The sequence below is a fragment of the Cephus cinctus genome, unplaced genomic scaffold (assembly GCF_000341935.2).
Source record: "Cephus cinctus unplaced genomic scaffold, Ccin1 Ccin1_scaffold0168, whole genome shotgun sequence".
Lineage (NCBI taxonomy): Eukaryota > Metazoa > Arthropoda > Insecta > Hymenoptera > Cephidae > Cephus > Cephus cinctus.
The window spans coordinates 2440255-2463048 of record NW_014332892.1 but is presented as its reverse complement, the minus strand read 5'-3'; the positions used below and the strand labels follow the sequence as shown (position 1 = coordinate 2463048).

Here is a 22794-nt window from a genome sequence, read left to right as displayed (position 1 = left end):
TCAAAAACAGTTATAAAATCCTTTTGGAAAGTGGTACCCCTTTGAATCAACAGATGGTTAAATTACAAACGGTATATTACAAAGGAAACTAAATAAATTAATTGAATAATGGATCTAATTGGTACAGTAGGTCTCGGGTTGACGAATTCGAAGAGGGAGAAGTGACCCTGTATCTCGTGACTATAATCCAAGTGGTATTCCCATGTGGACGATGGCATGAATCTTGGGTAGAGGTCAATTGCGCCGTAGGTTCATGTACGACAAATCCGATCTCTCGTTCGCGAGGATCAACCCTGATGAATTTATGGCTGTGAAGTGCGTGCCGTAAACACGTGGAGTTCAGGCGAGGTCAAGTGGACAGCATCCACTAGGAACAAGTATAAAGTATAGTGATGTATGCCGTGTGTGAGGCAGGCGGATATGAAAAAGGTAGTGAACTTACATATGGGTGAAAGAATCAACATGGGTGGCAGCCAGTTTCTCTGGGGCTCTATTTTTAGACTTTACTATTTCCAAGCCAGTGTACTGTAGGAAGAAGACGAAAATAAGATCTACGTCGGCGGGGAAAGAGATCTGGCCGAAAAGATCTCTGTGCATGGACGATGAGAATTTTAGGAGTATTGCTATAAAAAAAATTGCGTTATTGAATCACGTAGTCGAATGCCCACAGGAAATCGTTCAGCGGCCATTTTGAATTGACTTGATCGGATAAAGCGTCGCTTAATCTTTTCGATTGTTCGATTCTCCTGGTAATTTTCATCGATTCCACTTTGACCTTTCGAAACGGGACTAAAACGGAAGCTGGCGCATCGTACTGACTTCCGGTAGCGTAACGCTCGTAGAATAGCGAGTAACGGGCGATAAACCTCACGTGTAACAAACAACCGGAAGTCCGAGGTATGATCGGTCGTTTCCCGAGAAATTCAGAGGCTGCAGAGAAGTTTACTCGTTAGCTGCGATTTAATCGACCTGCGATGAACGAACTTGTGACGCCTTTATGTATACGTGTAAATACATAAGTCACTTCGTTGTGAACTATCCGCAGTGGCATTCAACTTTATGACAATTTGTGCGTCGATCAAGTCCATGTAAAAATAAAGGTTGAGGGAACTTTCAAAGTTTTTATACGTATTTCTATAAAGCGACAATCGAAGTTGACAGACCAATATAAACTCGACGTTTTCTACCGTAGTTTATGTAAACGTCAAAGTCCGACAATCCAATTCACCAATTCGGGATTATATCAGTCCTGAAACGAGAAATTGAAGTTAATGCTTTACTGTTGGGCTATTGAAAGTTGAAATGACGTTAAATCACAATAGATTTTCGTGACAATGGAGAAATGGCTTTGAGCTTCTACAAATCAATAATTTATACTGTCACTTCTTGACGGATCGTACGATTGAACAAATAATCGAATTTTACGTGTAAATAATCAACTCGACATATGAATGATACGTCTGTTGAATAATGTTTGATACAAATAGTAAATGGGTAAGCGGTATGAAAATAGCAAGCATAAAGTTATCTTTGAATGCCGTTAAAACAGCTTGGTTAATATAGAACATTTTTAAAAAATCGTTTTATCAAAAAAACTAAAATTAAAATCCATCAGGTCGATTTACGGGGTACGTATGACAGTTTTAGGATTCGATCCCCGTCTCGCTTTGCATATAGAATTCCGTGAACCAACGATTTCCCTTTGTTGGTTAGCTTGAAATCAAACAAGCTGACGTATTGCTATTTTATAAACCCTAAAAATTCAAGATCTTTGACACATTGACACTCGAATTGATCCATGAACGCAATAAATTCTTCTCTCGTTATCGGCATTGATATATAATATTCCAAGGGGAATTGATGCTATCGCTAAAGAATTCTATGAAATAACATAGGACGAATACCTGGAGTTAATCAAAATGACAATTCCCTTTGTTTGCGCAGTGTCAATAAGAATTCCTCGTCTCCTTCCAAGATTTCAACACGTGAAACTTCTCATTTCGATAAATCCACTGTGTCAAAGTAGAATGTGTACACATAACCAAGAAAAGGATTCTTAAAAAGGCTAAAACAATAGAAACTTCCCTATGCATTACTCGTAGACATCAGTAAGATTTCACCTTTTCACGTCAGAGAGATAACAATTCCACGAGGTATATAAAACACTTTGATTAGCCGGTTTGTATCATGAATATCTAAATAGCAGTTTCGCCTCTTCACTCGATTACATTGCTGTTTCTTATTATTTCAAATCTTTCAACCATATTCCCGATTCGTGCTACGAAACCGTAGTACACTTCGATTGTAGCATGGTTACTGTATTATTGGTACTTTCGTAAACCTTTCCGACAGACTATTGACTGGTTCATAATATTAAATTTTCAAAACAACCAATAGTACGCAACAATGCAACAATTGTAGCGTGCTACGATTTTGTAGAATCGAAAGTGAGGTACGTGCTCACCATCGCCATTTAAATCAGCGAGCGACAGTGCTGACATCTAGACGGTAGAGAACGTACTAACTGCTACAGTAGTACTGACAACTCTGTCGACAGTACTTCTGTACAGCGTGTCGTGATCAGTCTAAAAGGATGGCTGAATGTTCAGAGCAGAGAGAAAACCCTTATAGGAGAGGGAAAAAAGAGTAAAATGTGTACAGGGAATGAAACAAGCAAGATAATATATAAATAAAACGTAAAGAAAGCAAAGCACCTTAAGAAGCTAGGTGACCGATCGATCGTCAAACTCCCAAATGACGTTTGTAACGAGCAAAGATACAAAATTACAGCAAGCATCCACAATGAGCATACCAACAAGCTCTGTTGAACTGAATAAGAGATGCGGAGAACGTCAGAATAGAAAGCGAAATGACGAATATATGTATATGAAAATTCACAGCCACCCTCTGTACTCCTTGATATGAAAAGGTATATGCGATATTTCATTCCTCTATTTTTCTTTGTTGTCTTACAAGTGCATTCCAGGATTAGTTGAAAATGTTTATTGTAATACGTCCAGGACGCAACGAGCCAGCCAAACGAAGACCTCCAGGACCCGGGAATAGTCGGGAGCATTTCTCACGAGCATACTCCTTTCTACAGGATTCATCTTCTGTCCTGGAGTACTCACGTGGCGGTACTTACATATTATACGTCACGATGTAATTACTCGCGTTGGGTACAACTGCGCACGAGATTATTCTCCAAAAGAATCCCGGCGAATTCAGACGTTAGGTTGTACCGTGAGTTTAGGCCAGGTGGTTACTGCAATGAAGTAGTACGGGAGCTGAACGCCAGGCGGCGACACTCATCATCTCCTCGTATCCCCACCAATCAGCCAGAGGCGTAGACCGTTGGGGAGTTTTTCCTGATATTCAAAATCGATCGATACGAATTTCCTCACCCTTTCGAATTTCAACCTTTATACCGCACCATATTCAACTACGAAATTTTTTAATCAGCGAATGGATAAATTTCACGTATCTTTTCCTTGTTGCGGGAAGATATTTTTAAAAACTGACAGTGTTTTTAACCTACAAAATCCTTTCTGTCTATAGACAGTCTAGAAACAGTTTTCAAGCGTACTTGTTGATTTAATATTTTTTTCAAATTTCTATACGACTTCCGCCATTCTGCCAACGTCCTTGCGATGCTTTATACGATACAAACTTATTCGTGGTGCACTTGTTGGTTGTCTTTCAGTTTTTCTTTTTTTTTTTCTGATTAACGTGACCGAGGATGAAATCGCGAATACCACGCGACGAGGGTCGCTACGGGTTGAGTTTTGCTTTTAAAAGTATTAAAATTCACCTAGACGATGCGCTCTGTGATATTATCTCTGTTGAATGTTGGTGCACCGAGAGTCACCGAGCACAACACGAGGAAATACAATACGCTGTAAAATACTGTAGTATAATCAGCATTAGTTGTAGTGAAGAAATTAAAAAAAAATATATTAATAAGATAAAGTACGTAATTTATGCACTTAACAATAAAAATCTCCAGGGAAATCTTTTAAATTTGAAAAAGATCTACGTCATTCAATGCAATCTCTTTCCGCAATGTTTTTACAACCGACAGGACTACTTCGATCGTTTCACAGCTACACGTCGTATATTTGCATAAGGTGGATTTTCATATTGGATTTTACGCTCAAGGATTTATATACTCGCGCGGACGGCTTCTACAATATTCACTAAGTGCGGATATACGTCAACGTGTATTTCACAATGATGTCAAGGCAACCATCTTGGTGTGATAATTGTGCAGTGAAATAAAAATTTCCTATTCACAAAAGGATTTGACAGTAAGAGAACATTTATTTATCTTCTTCCTTTAAGTATAGTGTAAAGATCAATATTGCTTTTCCCTTTCCGTTTTTTTTCTTCTAATCAATGCTTTCTAGATTGGATGCCGTCGAACCTACAAAAAAAAAAGAGAAAAAAGCTGTCACAGATAGCGAAAAACAGACGGACGAAAAGCTGTTTAAGAGTTTGTCCTGAGTTAAAACCGTCAAGGGCCAAAACCACAAAATGAGGGATTCAGTTCATTAACTGACCACCAGAGCATATCGCTGTGGGAAACGTTAGCTTAGCTCGTAATAGCTCTTTGAACTTCGTTTCATGCCCAACGGATCATGGCCGAATGTTGTTAACAGTAAATTTCGTGGAAAACTGAGGTAACGATATTATAAATTTACTGCTAAATAGTAGTACGCTTGTAACGCTGAGTATTCGAGCAGCTTGGCATAACCTGAAACAAGATCTTCTCGCAGTGCCATCTATCGGTAAATTTTAAAAGCAATTTTTCCCCTACATTCTCAACCATCCATCAACCCTCATTCTCGACGTAGCTTCTCTGTTTATTTCATTCGTGTAATTCTAACGTTTTTTTTTTTTTCAGAATCTCACTATGGAAAAGTGTACAGAGAATATCAGATGCAATAACCTGCCGACCGGATATCCGCCCTCGTCAAAGGACACGCGGGAATAATTTAGCTGGGGTGGACAGAGAGAGAAAGAGGGAGGAAAGAAGAAAAAAGAAAAGTATCCACTTTTTCTAACGGGTGTCCCCATTAATATGCAGTCTCTCTTGGAATCTACGTGGCTCGTGAAAAATACGATGAATATTTTCGCATTTGCAATGTAAGTTGACGTTTCTCGGATTGTCAACAAGAGAACAAAGTCAAAAAGCACGAGTAAGTTGAACGTGTTGAAGACAGTTTCGAGGGTGGAGTAACTGGTGGTAAGGAAAAAAAAGGGATGGAAAAAAAAGAAGATAAACAGGATATTAAAAGGAGGGTTGATGGAGCCAACCTGTCCACACCCCGTTACAGTGTTTTGTGTTAGGTTAAGTAAGTCGACGAATTGGATGCCGTGACTGCTCATGGATCGATTTGGGGGTAAGGCCGTAAGGGATGATGATGCTGCCGAATAAAGTGGACTACGTCCGTGTCACGGGTGGTAAACGTTCGCCTAATTCAACCAGGATGCGCAGGATCAGCGCCCATTGCTTTGTCCTTTTATTTTTCTCGAACTTTCCTCGCTTCCTATTAACAGAAAAGACACTTCTTTACAGGGGGTAGTGGGTTAGTAAGTGACACCCTTCGACTACGAGAACGACAAGCCCAGGGGTACGAACGAAGGAAACAATGAAAACCGACATCCCAAAGTGGTGTCGATAGACGAAGAATCATTTTCCTTTATTTTTAGGTTACGTACACAGAGCATCTAGAAAGAAGAAAAAGAAAACAAGAAAATCTCAAGCGTGTATCGTGAGGCTCTTAGGTAGCATAAGTAGCATAATTAGTTAGTCCAGCGTGAATATAGCAGCATGTGCAGCAGTGTCTGTCGCCCCTTCATGGTCAGTTCGATGGAGTGAAAGCCAACCGTTCGAGATAAGCAGATCACAGCGAGCTCGATTACTTGCCACGTGTCCCATGTTCCACGTGTCACTGTAATATCCCACTGGTGCGGAGACACGATATTGTGCCGAGTCCTTGTAATCCTTTAGACACAACATTGCCAGCCGTTTCGCTATCTTCGGCTGTTTTAATCCGTCCGCGCCAAGGGCGTCCGCAGGGGTAGGTAGGATGGTTAATTACAAGAGGAACGAGGAGCCTCGCCTATCATGATTTCAAGTCCCTGGGTACGATTCTAAACAGTACTTTGGGGACGGCCGTCATACAGGGCGAACTCGTACGAGATCCTTGATAATGTAGGAAAACTGGTATAAAAAGACTTAATTAATTACACGAGTCAAAGGCAATTATCCCCCCGAAGTAAACGTCGTCAAAATTCCGTTCCTTACAATTAGTAAGGGTTTTGCCGGTATAACAGTAGCGTGACTGTAACCTTAGCCGTAGATACAATAGAACCCTGTTTTACCATCAGAGGCAAAAGCTTGTAAGGGCATCGTGTACGATGGTTTCTACGAGAGACGAAATTTTCTGTCTGACTTCGAGATCTGGGAAAAATGTACGACGTGGACTGGGCCAGAGGACTGACGTGGATGAGTGAACTGATGTGACCCTGGTAGGGGCTGGAAGTATAAAGAGTTTCGTCAATGCGAAGAGCTGACTTAGGCAGCAGGGTTTTACTGATGGACCTTGAGTCTATTCAATGGCTGATGATGTATATCTATAGTCAGTTACCGGTAAAGTGTTCCTTCTTATAGAACGTGCTTCCGGGCGTGATACAGCCTGGATTTCATGTAACGACTGTAAGAGCTTCGCCAAGGTGACACTTGGCCTTAATAAGCCTTCGATCGCTTGGCTTGTCCTTATTTCGCAACTTTTTTGTGTTCTTCTTTTTTTCAACATTTCCCTATCTTTGTTCTTTTTTTTTTTCATTTCTTTTTCAAACTGCCGTCGTAACTGTAACTGCCAATTTCACGTCATCGCAACATGCCGCGGTGATCATCGACCTTACTAAAACGACCTCATATTTTATTTACTTCGACTTACTTTGATAAGCACGTTGGACGAAGATTTTGTTTTTAAGATTTTCGCGAGGGTGGTGACTTTATCAAGATTTAAATTACTTATTAATATCGTATCGTGAGGGATGGTTAGTTCGTTTTGTATTTATTTGGAATATTGTACGATTGTGTTTTTTTTTTATATTCTTCTTGAGATCGAGTGAAATTTACAATGATACGACTTTTGTCTCCTGGGAGTCTAGGGATCAAGATAGAAAAAAAGAAAAAGAGAGACGGAGATGTCGTTCGTGCTGTTCCTCGAGGTTTCCTATGAAAAGGGGATGGAAGTGGGGATAGGTTGTGAATTATTAGCCACGAAAATGTGACGTAGGGATTTCTCGAGGAATTAGCATATATCGTTTATAAGAAAGGCAACTGATATTGTTATTCAATTTTTTTTTTTTCCTGTAAGATAGCAATTTTTTTAAATTAAGGAAAATAAAAAATTTACATAATCCAATGGATTTTCTTACGTTTCGAAGATTCTAATCCACGTGGATTGAGTTTGGCGTGGAGATACGAGTCATAAGAAAGGTTCTTTCTTTCACTTATAAGATCGAGTCCATTAGGTAAATTTCCCAAGTTTCAGAGAAGTAATCTTCCCGGTTCCTAATATTACAATGGTTTATCACACTATGGGGATAAAGATATCGCCTTTCTTTTTTTTTTTTTTCAAATTGACAGCTAACGACTGAAGATCCTTTCCAATTCTTCTCTGCATGGTTCCTCGGTATGGCATTCCTCCATTTTTACTCTAGAATTCCAAAGTCTACGCTGTTGGTACGAGGGGCGACAGCGGCCTCCCCTTCTCGACTTCCGGGGGTTGGAATGGGTCTTGTGAATCAATACAAGGACTACCAACCCCTCAGCCCTGGCAATCCCCACCCAGCAAGATGATACCTCGAAGTCTCGTAGACCCTCCTCTACCTTGGAATAGAGACCAGAAGGAGAGAGTGAAGAAATAAGAGGTAAAGAAACTGCGATTAAAAAAAAGGTACCAGTCGTAAACGGAACTTTCCTTAATCGTTTGTAATCCCAATTGGATCCCGTTATGGTATTTCTCTAAAGTTTAAATATCGATTGAAATTCTTAAGATTTTTCATAAAATTGACATAGTACGTCTCACGAGATCCTTTATCCGTTTCTTAAGTGCCCTGGCGGAGTCTTAAGAAATGCTTAAGACAATCATTGACAATTCTTCCTTCCTTTCCTTATAGCTGCCTCCTCCAACGAGACGTGTCAGTGACTGGTAGTGATTAACAATAAAATCATCTAAAGAGAAAATACACGAGAACCATAGAAAAGAAATGAGGTAATAAATGAAAGGCATGATGGGTAAAATGTAGATTCGAAGGTGCCGCCATCTAGCGTTCCACCCTGAAACTACCTAGCAGTAATCCGGTGATTCACTTAGCCGTAAGAAAAATGCATCGAAGTATCGGAGAATGGATAAGAAGAGAGGAAAAATACAATGGAGAAGAAATGGGATGAGCTTCCAAGGTGGGGAAAGAAATGAAAGAACTCTTCCTGAAAGCCAATTACTTTACCCTTCTTCGAACCTTCGTCAAGGAGCTTGCTCGACATGTCTCTCTCATCGAATTTTCCTACAAAGCGGTTGACATTGCAAACAAACGAACCTCCTCGCAACCCCCGACCACCTAACCTCTTACAAGATTACCTACTTCAATAATTATCGTTCGCTTGATTAGAAGCTTCAAAGTTGCTGCATAAATTTCGACCACCTCGATTCCGCCATTAACCTTAACGAAATTCTGAAATCGTCAAGTCGTTACTATTTAAAAAAAAAAAAGTTACTCGGGTGGGCGCGAACCTGCGACATTTTTCACGTTGGCGCGACAGGATTGGAATCTTGCGGAAATTCCCGGAGGGCGGCGCCACTGTCGCTCGGGTCAAACGAACAATGCAGGGAGATACGCGAGTTAAAGGACAAGAGAAGACAGGCAATGTCTGTGTGACTACTAAAGAGAAGGAAGGTGTCTGAAGAGGAGGATACGGAAAGCGCCTGGTATAAGACATATCCTCTGGGAGGCAAAAGCATTCGTTCGCGTTCCGTCGCTCAACAGGCGATTCTACGTGATCCTCTAGCCAGGCGACACTGCCATGGCTTAACGATTCTTCGTAAAACCCTTGAGCAGTAATACCAACTGCGAGGATACGATATACTTATACCGCCAGGTCGAAAGATAAAGGAGTGACAGTTTGTCCTGATTCACGATTCACGTCTGACGCAGATAACCTCCACACCAACCCCCTGAAACGTCACTACGGCTTCACTCGCCTCGTTATACCTGCGAACCCGACATAACCTCCAAACTTGCTGGTAATATTTCACTCAAAACTTTCACTGGTAATTTTTCTTTAATATACTCACGCTGGTAATTACGTTATTTAATTTTTAATTCGGACTAAAATTAAATTGTTATTCTATATATAATTACATAACACAACAACGTTGCTTCATGGCTTCATGCCGCGATTTACAAATGCTATATTTAATCGATATATATATCTAACAAGGTATTTACCCTTCTTAGCTCGTATCAAGACTCCACTGATATACGATTTCCATGGAATTACATATTTGAGGTACGAAAGGGTCATTGGGAACAGCATTGTTTACCATCTTGACAGTTATTATCCACAGGTATCTGAGAAATATTTGCCTGCCGGTTTTGGCAGGATTTACAAAGGCATATCATCGATAACTTATCGTCTCGTAGGATTTCCACGTTTATCGCCATCATAACCATACCCAGGCGGTACAACGAATGTTTATCGAAAGTAGCCAAACCGATAGTCATCGATTTCCCTACAAACGTCCAAAAAATACAAGAAATCAGTAGACACCAGTGTTTTATTATTTAAAAAATAAATTATATTCAAAGAGTACTATTGGGTATATAAAAAGAAAATACATTGATATCCCACAATTATTGTTCGTAAATATTCCATTTTATCTTCATTTTTCGAGGTTAGGGACCATCCTGCGCCAGACAGGGCACGAACTACGCAGCTTTCATACATGACAATCGACAATCCCCAATTAAGGCTAATTTATAGGGGCATCTTATTCATCGCGGATTATAGCATCCCTTCCGCCCTTCCGCCCATCTGCCAGCAAACCATGGATACACAGCCCGGGGATATTGGAAGCATTTCGACGGAGCTTCACCCTCCGCTGAAACTTCAGAAAATCCCAGAGGCTTTACGACCACGTCTATCAGGACTTCCGTAAAATGTTCAAGGCCTCAGGATCGTGGCTGTCGAGAGTGTTAATAACGGTTAGACGAAGAGGATCGTGGCTTTTCTCCACATTTTTTTTCTTCCATTCCACCCTTGACCTCTCGTCCTCGTCCGACGAGGGAGTTTTCAAAGAGCGAAGTCAAAGTTCTTGATTTCCGAATTCGTGCGCCTTCGGTATAATCACAGATCAAACGTACTTATCTCCTTGGGTGGTTTGCGGACAGACTTTTTTTCATCGTCTCCCCAGCCACCCTAATCGCCATCTTTTTTCTCTCTGAATCCCTTCGCCGTACCGCCATCTTGATTTAGGTAGTCATTACCCGGTTTTTCTTTTCCTACCGAACAAACTGGCCATACGCAGAGGCAAGCTTCTTACTAACCTTCGTATAGTATTGAAATTTTCATGGGAATTTGCATTTATTGATTCTATCGACAAAAATCCGCCCGCGTATTTCCAAACACTTAGGAATAATGCCGAACAGCTTGTGATTTACAATGACAGTGAATTTCCATTGTTCGTTCTACTGACAAATTTTACCTTGAAAATTCTATGGACGTCTTGGCAAAGGATACGACAACAACATTCCGGAATCTTCGATCCTGAATCACGAACAATGGCCGTACCTTCCGGCGCGACGCCGGAACTTTGGCTGTGACTGTTTGATAGACAAAGTCTTCGTTGACGTTATTGTGGACATTGAAACTTGACGTTGAGTTTCTCAAAAAAGTCGCGACTGCACTTTTCCAAAAGCGTTGCTCGACCGCGCGTGAAGCGTTGGTAAAGTGGCAGTTTACATGAAACTCCTTCTGGCGCGATCAGAGTCTATAGGGCAGAGTCCAACATAACCTAACTTAAAACTACGTGCGTATAGAAAGTACAGTAAACGGGTGCATGTGCCTCGAAGCTGACTCTTGTATCGAGCGCGCACTCCTCCAGTGGCAGTCTCGACTTTATCACTTTGCCGATAACTCTAACCGAAACTCGTAAATTTTAAGACCGTCCCGGATTTCAGGATAGGCACTAGAAAGTAGCGGTGACTGGCTTGGACCTGGATTTGGTTGTCGGGACAAATGCGAGAGTTAGGGAAACGTTACAGTGGTTGATGTAGCTTGGTGGGTAAAAGCGATAGGAAACTATTTTAATGAAAAAAAAGTGTATATATATATATATATATATTATTTACGATCTTTTTTTGTTGGCTCTGCTTCGTGTTTGGAAAGCCTGAATTTTTGTGCTACGATATGGACACGAAGAAATTCGTCCTTTCGTACCTTTTTTTTTTTTTCTTTCGTCTAGACGCGTTTGTTATGTCTTCCAGTGACGCGTCGCATGAGAAACTCTGCCGAGCAGCGAGACGGTCTGACAACTGGGTCACTTAGATCCGATTAAATTTCTCAGATGTCATAATACCTAACCAGTACAGAAGCTTTAGGATCTGCGATACGGTAGAGCATAACGGGATGATATTGAACCCAGGTGGGTGTATGGAATTTAATGTAAGTAATATGAAATGCGAAAAGTCAAAATTTTTAATATTTTTTTTTTCAAAGTTTTTCAATCGGCTCTTTTTGACATATCCATTTTCCTTAGTCGAGAAGTCAGTGGCAGGCAAAAATGAATACTGGCTTAAATGGCGGATTAAAATATAATTGAAAAAAAATAAATAAATAAATTTGAGAAAATTTTTAAAATTGACTTGTCAAACTGTAATCTATGAACGGACGCCATATTGGACGTTGTAGATAAAAGGTTGACGACGAGGAAAATAAAATAATATTTCAATCGCCCTGAAGTATGCTGCGAAAGAAGGTTTTGGACCGATTATGAAAAAAAAAATACTTGTAAGACAGTGAAAAATTTATTATTGCTGATTTATAAAACGAAACTTCTCGATCTCGACTTTGATATTTGTATCTGTAAGGTTGGCAATCTTGAAAGAAACGTGTTTAGGCGCACTGAATAACTAGAGCAATTACACTCGGTTGGGGAAACTGAAGTTTTCAAAGGTTCGTCCTGGCCATTTTGTGCCGCGGCGGGCATTAGAGTTAGGTAGACACGAAAAGTTGAGACTCCCTGTGTAAAAGTTGTACGATAATTTACGCGGGGATGCTCGAAATTAAAAAAGTTTTCATTTCGGGACGAGAGTGGGTCAGTATACGTCCGGCGTATTAGGTCGGCCATTTTGGCTACTACGTTAGTAGGATATACACCAGTGAGAACATAAAGGACGGAAGGTGCAAAAAGTTTCAGGTTAGACATGGATGATTTGACTAGAGTAGTACACGATAGTTATACATTTTTCAAAATCATTATAAAGCGAAGTAGAGCTCGATATGACGGACACAAAATTTTCCATAACAATACCAGCACAGAAAAGCGTCATTGATCAAGTAAATCCTATTAATTAAATCCAGACATACCGATCCAGCCGTGTCAACTGAAAACAATCCACAAGGTAATTTGTCGCTAGGCAGAACGAAGAAGGAGACAGAATGATCTGGTGTACATGTACAAAGGGATAAAAGAGAGAGAGAGAGAGACAAGAGAGCGAAAAGCCTCTCGTACGAACGAGTGGGTCTGTGGATGATGGATGAGGTTAGAAAAGAAAAGCGAAATTTTTGTGGTTCGAGCTTTAACGCACTACTAGCGCCATCTGGGCTCCACCCACTCGACTTTTCAGTTGGTATATACAGATACAGCAAGTACGTGGATGGGAGACAAAGACAAATAAAAAGAGCGTTCGAGAGCGAGAGGGAAGAAATGAAAAAAGAATAATAAAAAAATTTACCTTATAACAATGAGATTTTAATTAGTCGGGCATGGAAAAGCCAGCGAGTCGTTCCGGATCTTGAATACTGCCAGCTACAAAAGGGTCGACGACTTTAGGACTCTGGCAAAAAAGGTTTATACCTGGGTTCTCTCTCTCTCTCTTTCTCTACCACCAGCTTCATTCGTCATCTCTGTTCGCCTTGACATTTCCCCTTAACGCCAAGAGGCTACTAGACCAGTCCTTCCTTTTCTAGTCGCTATACCAACGGCCGTGTTTTCACAACGGACGACCCAAGTCAATACCAACGTGTATTTCGAAAATATGCACGTAGTCAATTTTAAAACGTTACGTAACGCGCTAGTTACTATCCCCGTGTACTTTTTACTAAAATTCACCCAAAGTTCGACCTCATGTTTGATCCTTGTTAACGACTCTGCAATTTCTATGTCCTGAACGTACATTCTATATCGTTCACTCTCTGTGTAACTACGTACTCCCTGTTACGGTGCAGTTGCAGTCGCTTGGGTTTACCTTGACTCGAACTATGTCCATACCGTTTCTGGAATTCCGTCAGATCCACGGGACACATTTAAAACCAGTTATTCGACAGAATCAAGAAGCAAAGGAACACGTTCGCGTTTACCAGAACCGTAACCGATGCCACCCATAATTGAACACTGAAGATTTTCCATCAGCTCACTCGTACCCTATATATACATATATATATTCAATCTATACAAGAAATTGCCGAATCGTGTTAAATTCTAATTGAAAATTTTCCACCCATTCTTCGGCTACAAAAAAAAAAAAAAAAAAAAAAAAAAAAAAAAAAAAAAAAAAAAAAAAAAAAAAAAAAAAAAAAAAAAAAAAAAAAAAAAAAAAAAAAAAAAAAAAAAAAAAAAAAAAAAAAAAAAAAAAAAAAAAAAAAAAAAAAAAAAAAAAAAAAAAAAAAAAAAAAAAAAAAAAAAAAAAAAAAAAAAAAGAAACTTAGAGAACGGGATTCTCGCAGCGAAACTTTCGTGGAATTAAAATAGTTCAGAAGCTCCTCACTATCCGTAGCCACGAGTAAAAAGCTTCGCGTCCAAGAAACGAAACGGCTTCCCGAATTAATTAACCTTCTGAACTTTGCTACCAAGTTAATTCGCTCTGGCAGTTGATAGATACCTCTTTAACGTGTTATATGCGTATTATGTATCGTGAACTTAACGGAGATCGTCGGTAGGGGATCGAATTCATAACATCGAGACGTCTAACGATCCTCGGCATATTCATTCTTGTAGAAAATTTGATAAACACAGCGCGTTGCGACGAAACGTCGAACGAATCCAAAGAGGTGAAAAATGGGGGATCACGCGTGATTGGGGTCGGGACGACTTGAAGAAATTTGTACTTGCGATTTTGAAATGCCCTTTTATCCATATTTTTTAAATATGAATAAAACATGAAAGACAGTTAGACCCACGGTTAGGTCTTTGATACGTCTACGGGACTTGTCAAATATTTACCCTCGAATGTGCATTCCTCCCCTTTATCGACCTGTTGACACGTCGGCATCCGGCCATTTTCACGGACAATATTGACAAGGTATCAAAAGGCTTCTACACGCGATATATCAGGAATTCGTAAAATAACCGTCGACCTGATAGTCAAAGTTGAGCTTTTTTTCTTCATGGACTGTACCAGAAAATATAACCTGTCGACAAGTAAAAAAAGAAGATTGAAGTAACGAGGAATCGATCCGAATAACAATAATTAAAAGTCAATTAGGTAATTTTATTTACAAAAAAAAATCGAAATTGCCCACAAGGAATATTTACGAGGAACGATAACTATGACGGAAGGAATTTATATCAAGGTTATCCAGCACCTTGTGTAATATCGATCAGAGGAGCTTTTCAGGAAAACTGATGACTTGTCATTTCATAATATAGGACAAAAATGGGCGGTGAAAAAAAATTTTCATTACAAGGCAGTAAAAAAATGTTAAAATAAAAATTTTGCTTCTGCTCAAAAATCTTAGTCAAATTATTTTCTGTCACCCGTCTGAGTCTCCGGTGTCCGAAGCGGAAGTGATTCTGCGAGGGGAGGCCATGTATTACAGTCCCTGTGAATTTAGGTCAATGGCGAATTTTGTAACGTATAAGAGGGGGACCAGGTTCTAAAACAATCATTGGTAATTATAGTGTTCGGAAATACAGACAGGGGTCACTGACCCGAAACCGTACTATGTCACACGTCATTGACTTCAATACCAAACAAGGCCAACGAAATATATGAGTGAATGAATTTTGAAAAAAAAATTAGCATAAATTAATATCCCAAAATTTTACTGACTATTATACAGAATGACGACTTTTCAATAGTCATTTTTTGAAATAAAAATAACATACAAAATACAGCCGAGAATTGCCTACTGTATGTCAGACACACGTGTGACGGCTCTTGCAAGAGAGTACGTGATACGTGTCTTGCCTCGGTAGTCTTAAGGGTTCTCAAATTCCAGTTTCAAGGGTGTTCGTAAAGAACTATAAGGGTAATAAAAAAAAAAAAATAAAATCGATACGGATCAATCCGATAAGCGCAGCCGGTGCGTTTGAGCTTGCAAGTGCACGCTTGAAAATTTTTTTTTTAATTACCACAAGGTTGCACACCCTCTGGATCCTATTGTGATGAAGCGAAGAGGTTAGGAAAGGTGTGAAAAAAAAGGTCAAGATCCGTAAGATACGTGAAACGCGAAATAGAACTGATAAAGATTCTCTGTTCAGGAGTTTAGATTTAAAAAAATAGGAACGTTGAATTTTTGAAAATTGGCTGGGCTCCATCGCAATTACCCATGGGCACATGCACCCAGGTGTGTGCATTGAAACCGCATCTGCGGCTCAAATAGAAATTCGTAGTTTCACGAAATCCCACGTATAGGTTAATTTTGACCGTGTCCAATTTTGCACGAGACGTCGCCTACAAATGCGAATTCCCAGCGCCGTCGTCTACTGTGCGCGGCAGCTAAGTGAAAACCACGTGAAAGGTATTTGGTGTCAGTGTCGCGAAAAGCAAAGACCAGGAAAAGAATTCGTGTTAAAAAAAATAAAATAAGAAATTCCAGGCTCAGGTAGATTTGGTAATTTTGAAATTACAAAACAAAAATTCGCGCAACCTACAACGATACGACCGAAGCGAAGTGCGATACAGGTCTGGCCTGAATGCAGCTCCTGTAGAAGTCGATTGCGTAATATATCGGGAGAGCCGATACTAGTAGATAAAACGAAGACTTTCGTTAAGGGATACAACAAACGAGAAGGAACGAGTACAGAGACACACTAATACATAACGCTGGAAAATCCAAGCTAAATCTACTCCGGTAAGCCGGCTTACTTATACCTAACCTTAAAGGAAAATGTAGGCTGGTTCTGTCTAAGTCCAAGTGGTTATTCCTACCAGCAACATTACCTCCCGTACTTCGACGAAGTATAAACCATCCTCCAGCCAAGCTCCTACGTACTCGTACCGAACGCCCAAGTACCCTCGCAAGTACTTCAACGAAGTAGACTACGAAATGCGCCCGGGGTTAAATCTGTTATGTTTGGAAAGTGGCGGAGAAGCTCTCACGGAGTTTACACGAGAGTCTCTGACTCGCCTTCGAGTTTTTCGTTCCGTTCTTCGACATACACGTATATGATGTGAATATATATATATATATAAAATATGTATTACATAAAGCAAGCCCAACGTGGTTCCCAGTACCTCACCCGAAGAAGAGTCCTAATTAACGTCGATTAACAACGTCGTCTGTTTCGTTTCCACATTGCGCATGCGCGACGCGCCGTAGTTCTGCCGCTGTGCGTCGCTCACGTCGCCCTCGGCTTTACGAATAGCAACGAATCGAAGGGTTAGTTCCTCATATAGAGGCTGTAATTCAACAAGGGTGCCTGATGTCTTCAACGAGTACCTCTCCAATGTGCGTTCGTATAGGTATATATATTTTTTGCCTTATATACTTTCCCTCTCAGGACTTCAATTCAAACAGGAAGCTACCGATGGACGCTAAGTATTCTTGTCAGTCCAAAGAAGGCCTTTCATGCAGTGTCAAAGGGTGGGTCGTGGAGCGTCTAGTTAGACGAGTAGTTATCCGGTTCAAGTCTCGTCCTGGAGTCGATACCCCTGGAGACGCAACTAAGCGAGGAGCGGAGGGGTAAGAAGAAGGAACCACAAGGCGAACTTTCAAGACGCCTTGGAAACTCGGACTCTACCTATATACGTACATATATACACTTAAGTCTAGTTTTCATAGGGAGTACAAAGGTACAAGTTTCAGCTCCAGTCTCTATCCTAGACGTACCCCGTATATCCCTACGGATGTTTGATAATACTGCGTATTAAGAGGTTACCATGGAAACTCACAAAGTTTCTCCCGCGCTCGTTCGAAACGCTCCTGCACGTATTGTAACCCCATTTACCCACGTAGTCGTGTCGTAGACGTTGACGTCCCGGGGATTTTCACTTGTTGACGATTTATGCGCGGAAGAACGAGGAACGGCAATTCAAGTGACCGTAACGAAGAATCGAGGAAGAGTGGTCTCTTATGCGAGTTGGATGCCCGTGCGAGAAGAAGTTTCGTAACGGAGCTCTAGATGGCAGCGCAGTCTGTCGTGAATGCGGCGATGAATGTTTTCATCGTCGCGCCGCCATTATTTAACCGCAGCCTTTGTCGAGAGTGACATATCGAGCGTGAGGGTGAAGGAGTGAGAGTATATCGTAAAAACTGAACCGTGGGTGACTGACTGGCTATCGGGTACGTGTATGATCGAATGGATTTCAAATATTGTCGTTAATCAGCCAGCAGTTCGACTCGTGCCAGTCGAATGTGATTTCTTCTCTTTTTTCATTTGTTATGCGAAAGCACTGTTTTGTTTTTCAAGACAACAGATACAGGGCAAACATTTAAATGTACGGAAAGAATGACGGACGCGTCTGCGCATGCGCGGACAAATACAAAATGGTGTAACGAGCCCCTCTCGTTTCGTGCGTCTACCACTTACTGAAAATTTCTCGTTACATTGTGACGAGTGTGAAATAACAATTCACGGGGAATCCGCAAAATCGAGCATCGTGTATGTAGACCGAGGACGTTTCGTGCGAATGGATTCACGTATTTTTTTACGATTGCCAATACAATGGTTTTATATCGGACACATCGATGCACGTGGCAGTCTGTTTCTATTGGGTGTATATTTTTATGTTTGCTCTGTACGAAATGTCTTTAAGCCAAGAATATACGTTGGGACTGGCAGAGACATTTTTATACTTGACCAAAGTACTCTGGGTATTTGTTTTGACGCGCGTTGTATGGCCGCCTTTAACGCGTCCCAGCACTTAACCGGGTCAGTTGCTCGAGGTACGGTCGCCGAAGGGCCACGTGTCTATAAAGTCGCTCGTAAATGGTGGAAATAAAAAAGAAATTCATTTCGTCAGGCTTTTTTGTTTCTGAAGACAAGGGAGGATGAGGGGGGGGGGACGAAGGAAGATAAAAAATAAACCACAAGAAAATAGGAATGAAAAATATACCACAAGGGCTGCCATACAGCTGAGCAGCAATGGCGGATATACACTTTGGCCGATTATCCATCCTCTTGGAACGAAGTTCGAGGTTGTATTCTTCCTGTACACTCGACTTCTTTTTTTTTTCACATTCCTCTTAATCCCCTTATACCTCCATTCGATTCAACTCGTTCTCACTGTATACGTACGAATTCCTCTTTCTTCGTTAAACGTATCGCGGATAACTAGAATGCCAAAGCGAGTCGTTCTCCTCGCGACTTCATACAAAACGTCCAATTAAACGATTCGTATTCGCGAGATCCCGCATTTCTATATCCAGAAGCCTGGAGCAAAGCCAACGTCACGAGAGTATTATAGTCATATAGACATAGGCCCTGCTTGACTATGAAACAGCCTGTATCGGCCTATATACTTCGTACATATACCCGCCTCCTTTGGGGTCAGGTACGCCATTGTAAATTTCGAGCACCGTTCATAACCTTAAAAGCGATTCAGGTTAACCGACGCTTCCCGACCTCCCAGCAAAGTCCAGCGGCACTACGTGCGCTGTGAACAATACAAAGGTCCCGGCGCTTTGTGCCACAGCGTAAAACGTCAATAACCGAACGTAATCTACGTTATTAATAGTTCGAGAAACAACGTAAGTCCTGCCAAATATGCTAAGTGACGCGCGGAAAGAAATTTCTAGGTTACGTACACGTGCGAATGAGCACGCATTTACGCGCGCGAACTCGGCTTCCAGGATTACCTAGCGTCTCGCCCCAGTGCGTTCTGGGTATATCTGATTCCACGAGAAATCCTGGCAGAGTCGTAAACGCGCGTGCAGACGCTACGTTGCGCCATAATACACAGTGTACAGTATCGTACACCACGCTATAGTGCGTTACTGGGCCTGGGAGTTATCCCTCCAAAGTATACACGGCTACTCGAAATTGCAATATCTCCTACACAAGCGGCTGCGCCTGTACGTAACGCGTGAAGTTTCCACGACCCTCACGTGCGTCTCGTAGACGTTCTGCCGCTTAAGTTTTCCCCTGGAGTAAGCGAAGTAGCAGGAGCCGAGAAGACTGTCGGAAGTAGTGCCAGCTACCTAACCTCCAAACTCACGGACAACATGACGGGCAAGCGAGGCTAGACGTGTACGAGAAGCCTGCAAACGGTTATCGTTTAGGATTTTTAATACGAGCCCTGTGGAATTCCGCGACGGCTCATGCGTTTCAAGGAACATTCAGGTCAGGACGACAGGGGGCCTGGCAGTAGGTATAAAGGTAGGAGAGACGGTTCGAGCAGCGCGGAGCTGAAAATGAAACGAGAAGGAAATAAGAAAAGGATGACGAAGGAAGGAATGGTGGGGAGGGCGGCCAGTTTTTTTGAACCTAACAAGGGAATAACAAAACGATCTGCTCACCTTGTAGAATCCGATACGAACCTTCGTGAATGCCGTAATTTCTGGTTTATAACGGGTGGGGGAGGTTTGAAAAAGTCATCCTCGAGAAGTAGCAATCCCTTGGATTTATTGGGACGCCCTTGGCGGACTTTAGGGTCTGGTCAGAATATAAAAATTTCTATCGCTGTTATCGCTTAGAGGTTATATTGTCTACCGGGTGACCTGATATTATTACACAAAGCTTCTTCCCCCGGTATTATCGATATCTCAACCTGTGCTTGACTTACGGCGCTGCTGCGAGGCCATTATTAAATTCCGTGCGACAAACGAAAAGGTAAGCACGATTTATCAGGTCGAGAGGTCAGGACGAGTTCTCATAGTCGACAAAGAGAGGAACAGATATATCCTCCTCGGGGGAGATCCAGGACGAGGTGCAGATGGTACGTAGAGCGTAACTGGCTAGATACGACGTATAGCTATACAGCCGTGGACGATGACGAAGAAGGTATACACCCGGAGCCCAGGAAGAAAGGTACGCTCCTGAAGTTTGTAATCTCACTGGGAAAGAGTCGCGTGGGAGTGAAGTAGAAACTCGGCGAATGGCAAGTCGATGAACTCGAGGGGGTTCCTAGTGCTCGTTCGAGCGAATACGGGAGAGTCTTTTTCCGGTATAATTGGATGGAACGCTTTTTGCTCGGATGATACAAGGAGACCTGGAGCAACAGTCAAAAAGAAGTACAGGGTCGTGCGAGTACAGAGAACGGAAAAAAAATGTACACCGTAAATTTATATATCTATAGACGCCTCAAGCCACTCAGGATATCAACTTAGACGTCACAGTCAGCCGTATACGATTTCAATTGTATTCTTTTGACAGATCGAAAACAATGAAGTCTTTCTAACCAAGTCGCACGTGGTCTCTGCGTACAATGTTGTTTACGTTTTGACACGTGCTTGATTTTCACCTTAAAGATACTTGGATAAGAAGCCACGTGCGGATTTCGTCTAAATTTACGGTATTATTTATTCGACTGTCAAAAATTCGTAATCCGACTGTACCGGTTACCGGTTATCCGGGATAACCAGACGTTCGAGACTGAGTCCGACTGTACGACTCGAATCCAGAGTCGCGCTGCAGTCCTTACGAGACAGTTTTTCCAAAAGCTTCTTATCCGGTTCTACTCGAGTTACGCGAACTATAATGTGAACAGCGTGGGTATCGTATAGTGATACCACGTGTAACCTGGAATATGTGACGCCTAAGCTATATATAAGCCTATCGCGATAACTCGTGAAGCTCATACGTACGTCCGAACGTGGTTCGCTATTTTATTAAAGAATAAAAAAAGTAGATGGAAAAAAAAATTTTAACGTGATTCGTCATCAAAATTTTTCATGTACAGATTTTTTACTCCCATATATAGCTGTATCTGGCTTAGAGTGATTTAATCAATAAATGACTTATCGAGTGTATCGAAATTTTTCGATTGTATATTGACGGCATGTATATACCCGACAGTACGTATACAGGGTGTGTGCAGAGATACGGTGCGCAATATCGATGGGGCAGGTCGACTGGCGCCTGTCGTTCATACATTATACATGAAAATGATGGCCGACGTCTCCGTACCTTTTTCACCAGGATTCTCTGCGCTTCATCATCCTCTTGTGTGGGTATATATATATATATATATAAAGCTTGAGCTAACCAACGTATATAGTAACGATCGAATTCCCTTGACTTTTCAGCCTTTAACCGTCAGTCTTAGTCTTACGGCAAAATGGCCACCTAAGAGACACGTCGACTTGCAACATGGAACACAGAGGACGGATAAACGTCGAAGACCAGAGAGTGTCGGGTGAGACAAAAAAAAATAGACACCCTACGACTAATCCCTGGGACCTTGGACTTTGTGGTTGTCTATACGTATACGTTTTTACAATTGTGAAATATCCCTATAGCAAACTCCTAGATTCGTATCTTGGAGGGGATCTAGGGAATTTGTGGGGTCCCGAAAAAGCCCGATGCAGCGCCGATTCACTGCAGTGGCTACGGGCATCGATTATATCGCTCTATAGATGAGTGTCTAGGAGATAATTCAGTTGGGTGAACGAACGGGACGGAGTTGCAGGTGAACGAAATCGCGAAAGAAAGGGGTTGGAACGGAAAGAGGAGAAAGTCTAGAGAGGGTAAAGTAGGGTTTCCTGTTCCGATGTCTTCTTCTAGTTGGCTTCGAGTATACGAGCAGTCTCGCGAGTGACGGCTAATGAAAAAGTAATTTAATCTCATTGATTCAATCAGCAACTGTCATCGGGCCGTGAGAAGAGCCGTGGTTCTACAATAATTCCTCTATATCTATATGTAGTCCAGAGTTTATATATATATATACAGGGTGTCCCAGAACTACTTTTGGACCGGAAAGTGCGCGATGGCTGGAGGTGCCTTGAGTACCCTCTCGCAAACCATTTGCCAAAATTCGCAATAGTTTTTAAATGAGAAGCATTTAAGTGGGACCAATCAGAACGAAGGATTTCCGCGGGTAATAGCAGCGTGGTGGGAAGTACACTCACGGATGCCAAAGATAGCTGCTGTGCAATAGCTTCCCACAAATTTCGCGCTTAGCAATTGTTTCACAGGCCGAGTTGCACGTGTAGCTGCTACTCCAGTCTAAGCTAAGATACGCCCATGCCCATATCGGTAGTTTGTCAACGAATCCTAATGATGCCCGCTCAGCTTGTGAAACATTTGTTAAGCGCGGAATTTGTGGGAAGCTATTCCAAAGCAGCTATTTTTGGCATCCGTGAGTGTACCTCCCGCCACGCTGCTGTAACCTGCG

General features: G+C 41.6%; 1 protein-coding gene across 2 annotated transcripts in view; it reads right to left on the bottom strand.

Moving 5' to 3' along the window:
• Positions 1-22794, bottom strand: part of LOC107264123 (syndecan) — a 49329-nt gene that overhangs the window by 5632 nt on the left and 20903 nt on the right. Inside the window, exons 1-2 of one of the 2 annotated variants that reach the window (XM_015732028.2) lie at positions 443-522; positions 126-367 (exon numbers count right to left, since the gene is read on the bottom strand). The exons of the other annotated variant lie outside the window; for it this stretch is intronic. Coding sequence (XP_015587514.1) covers positions 126-218 — 93 coding nt within the window. The 5' untranslated portion in view covers positions 219-367; positions 443-522. Of the gene's footprint in view, positions 1-125; positions 368-442; positions 523-22794 lie in introns of those variants that run through there. 2 annotated transcript variants of the gene reach the window in all.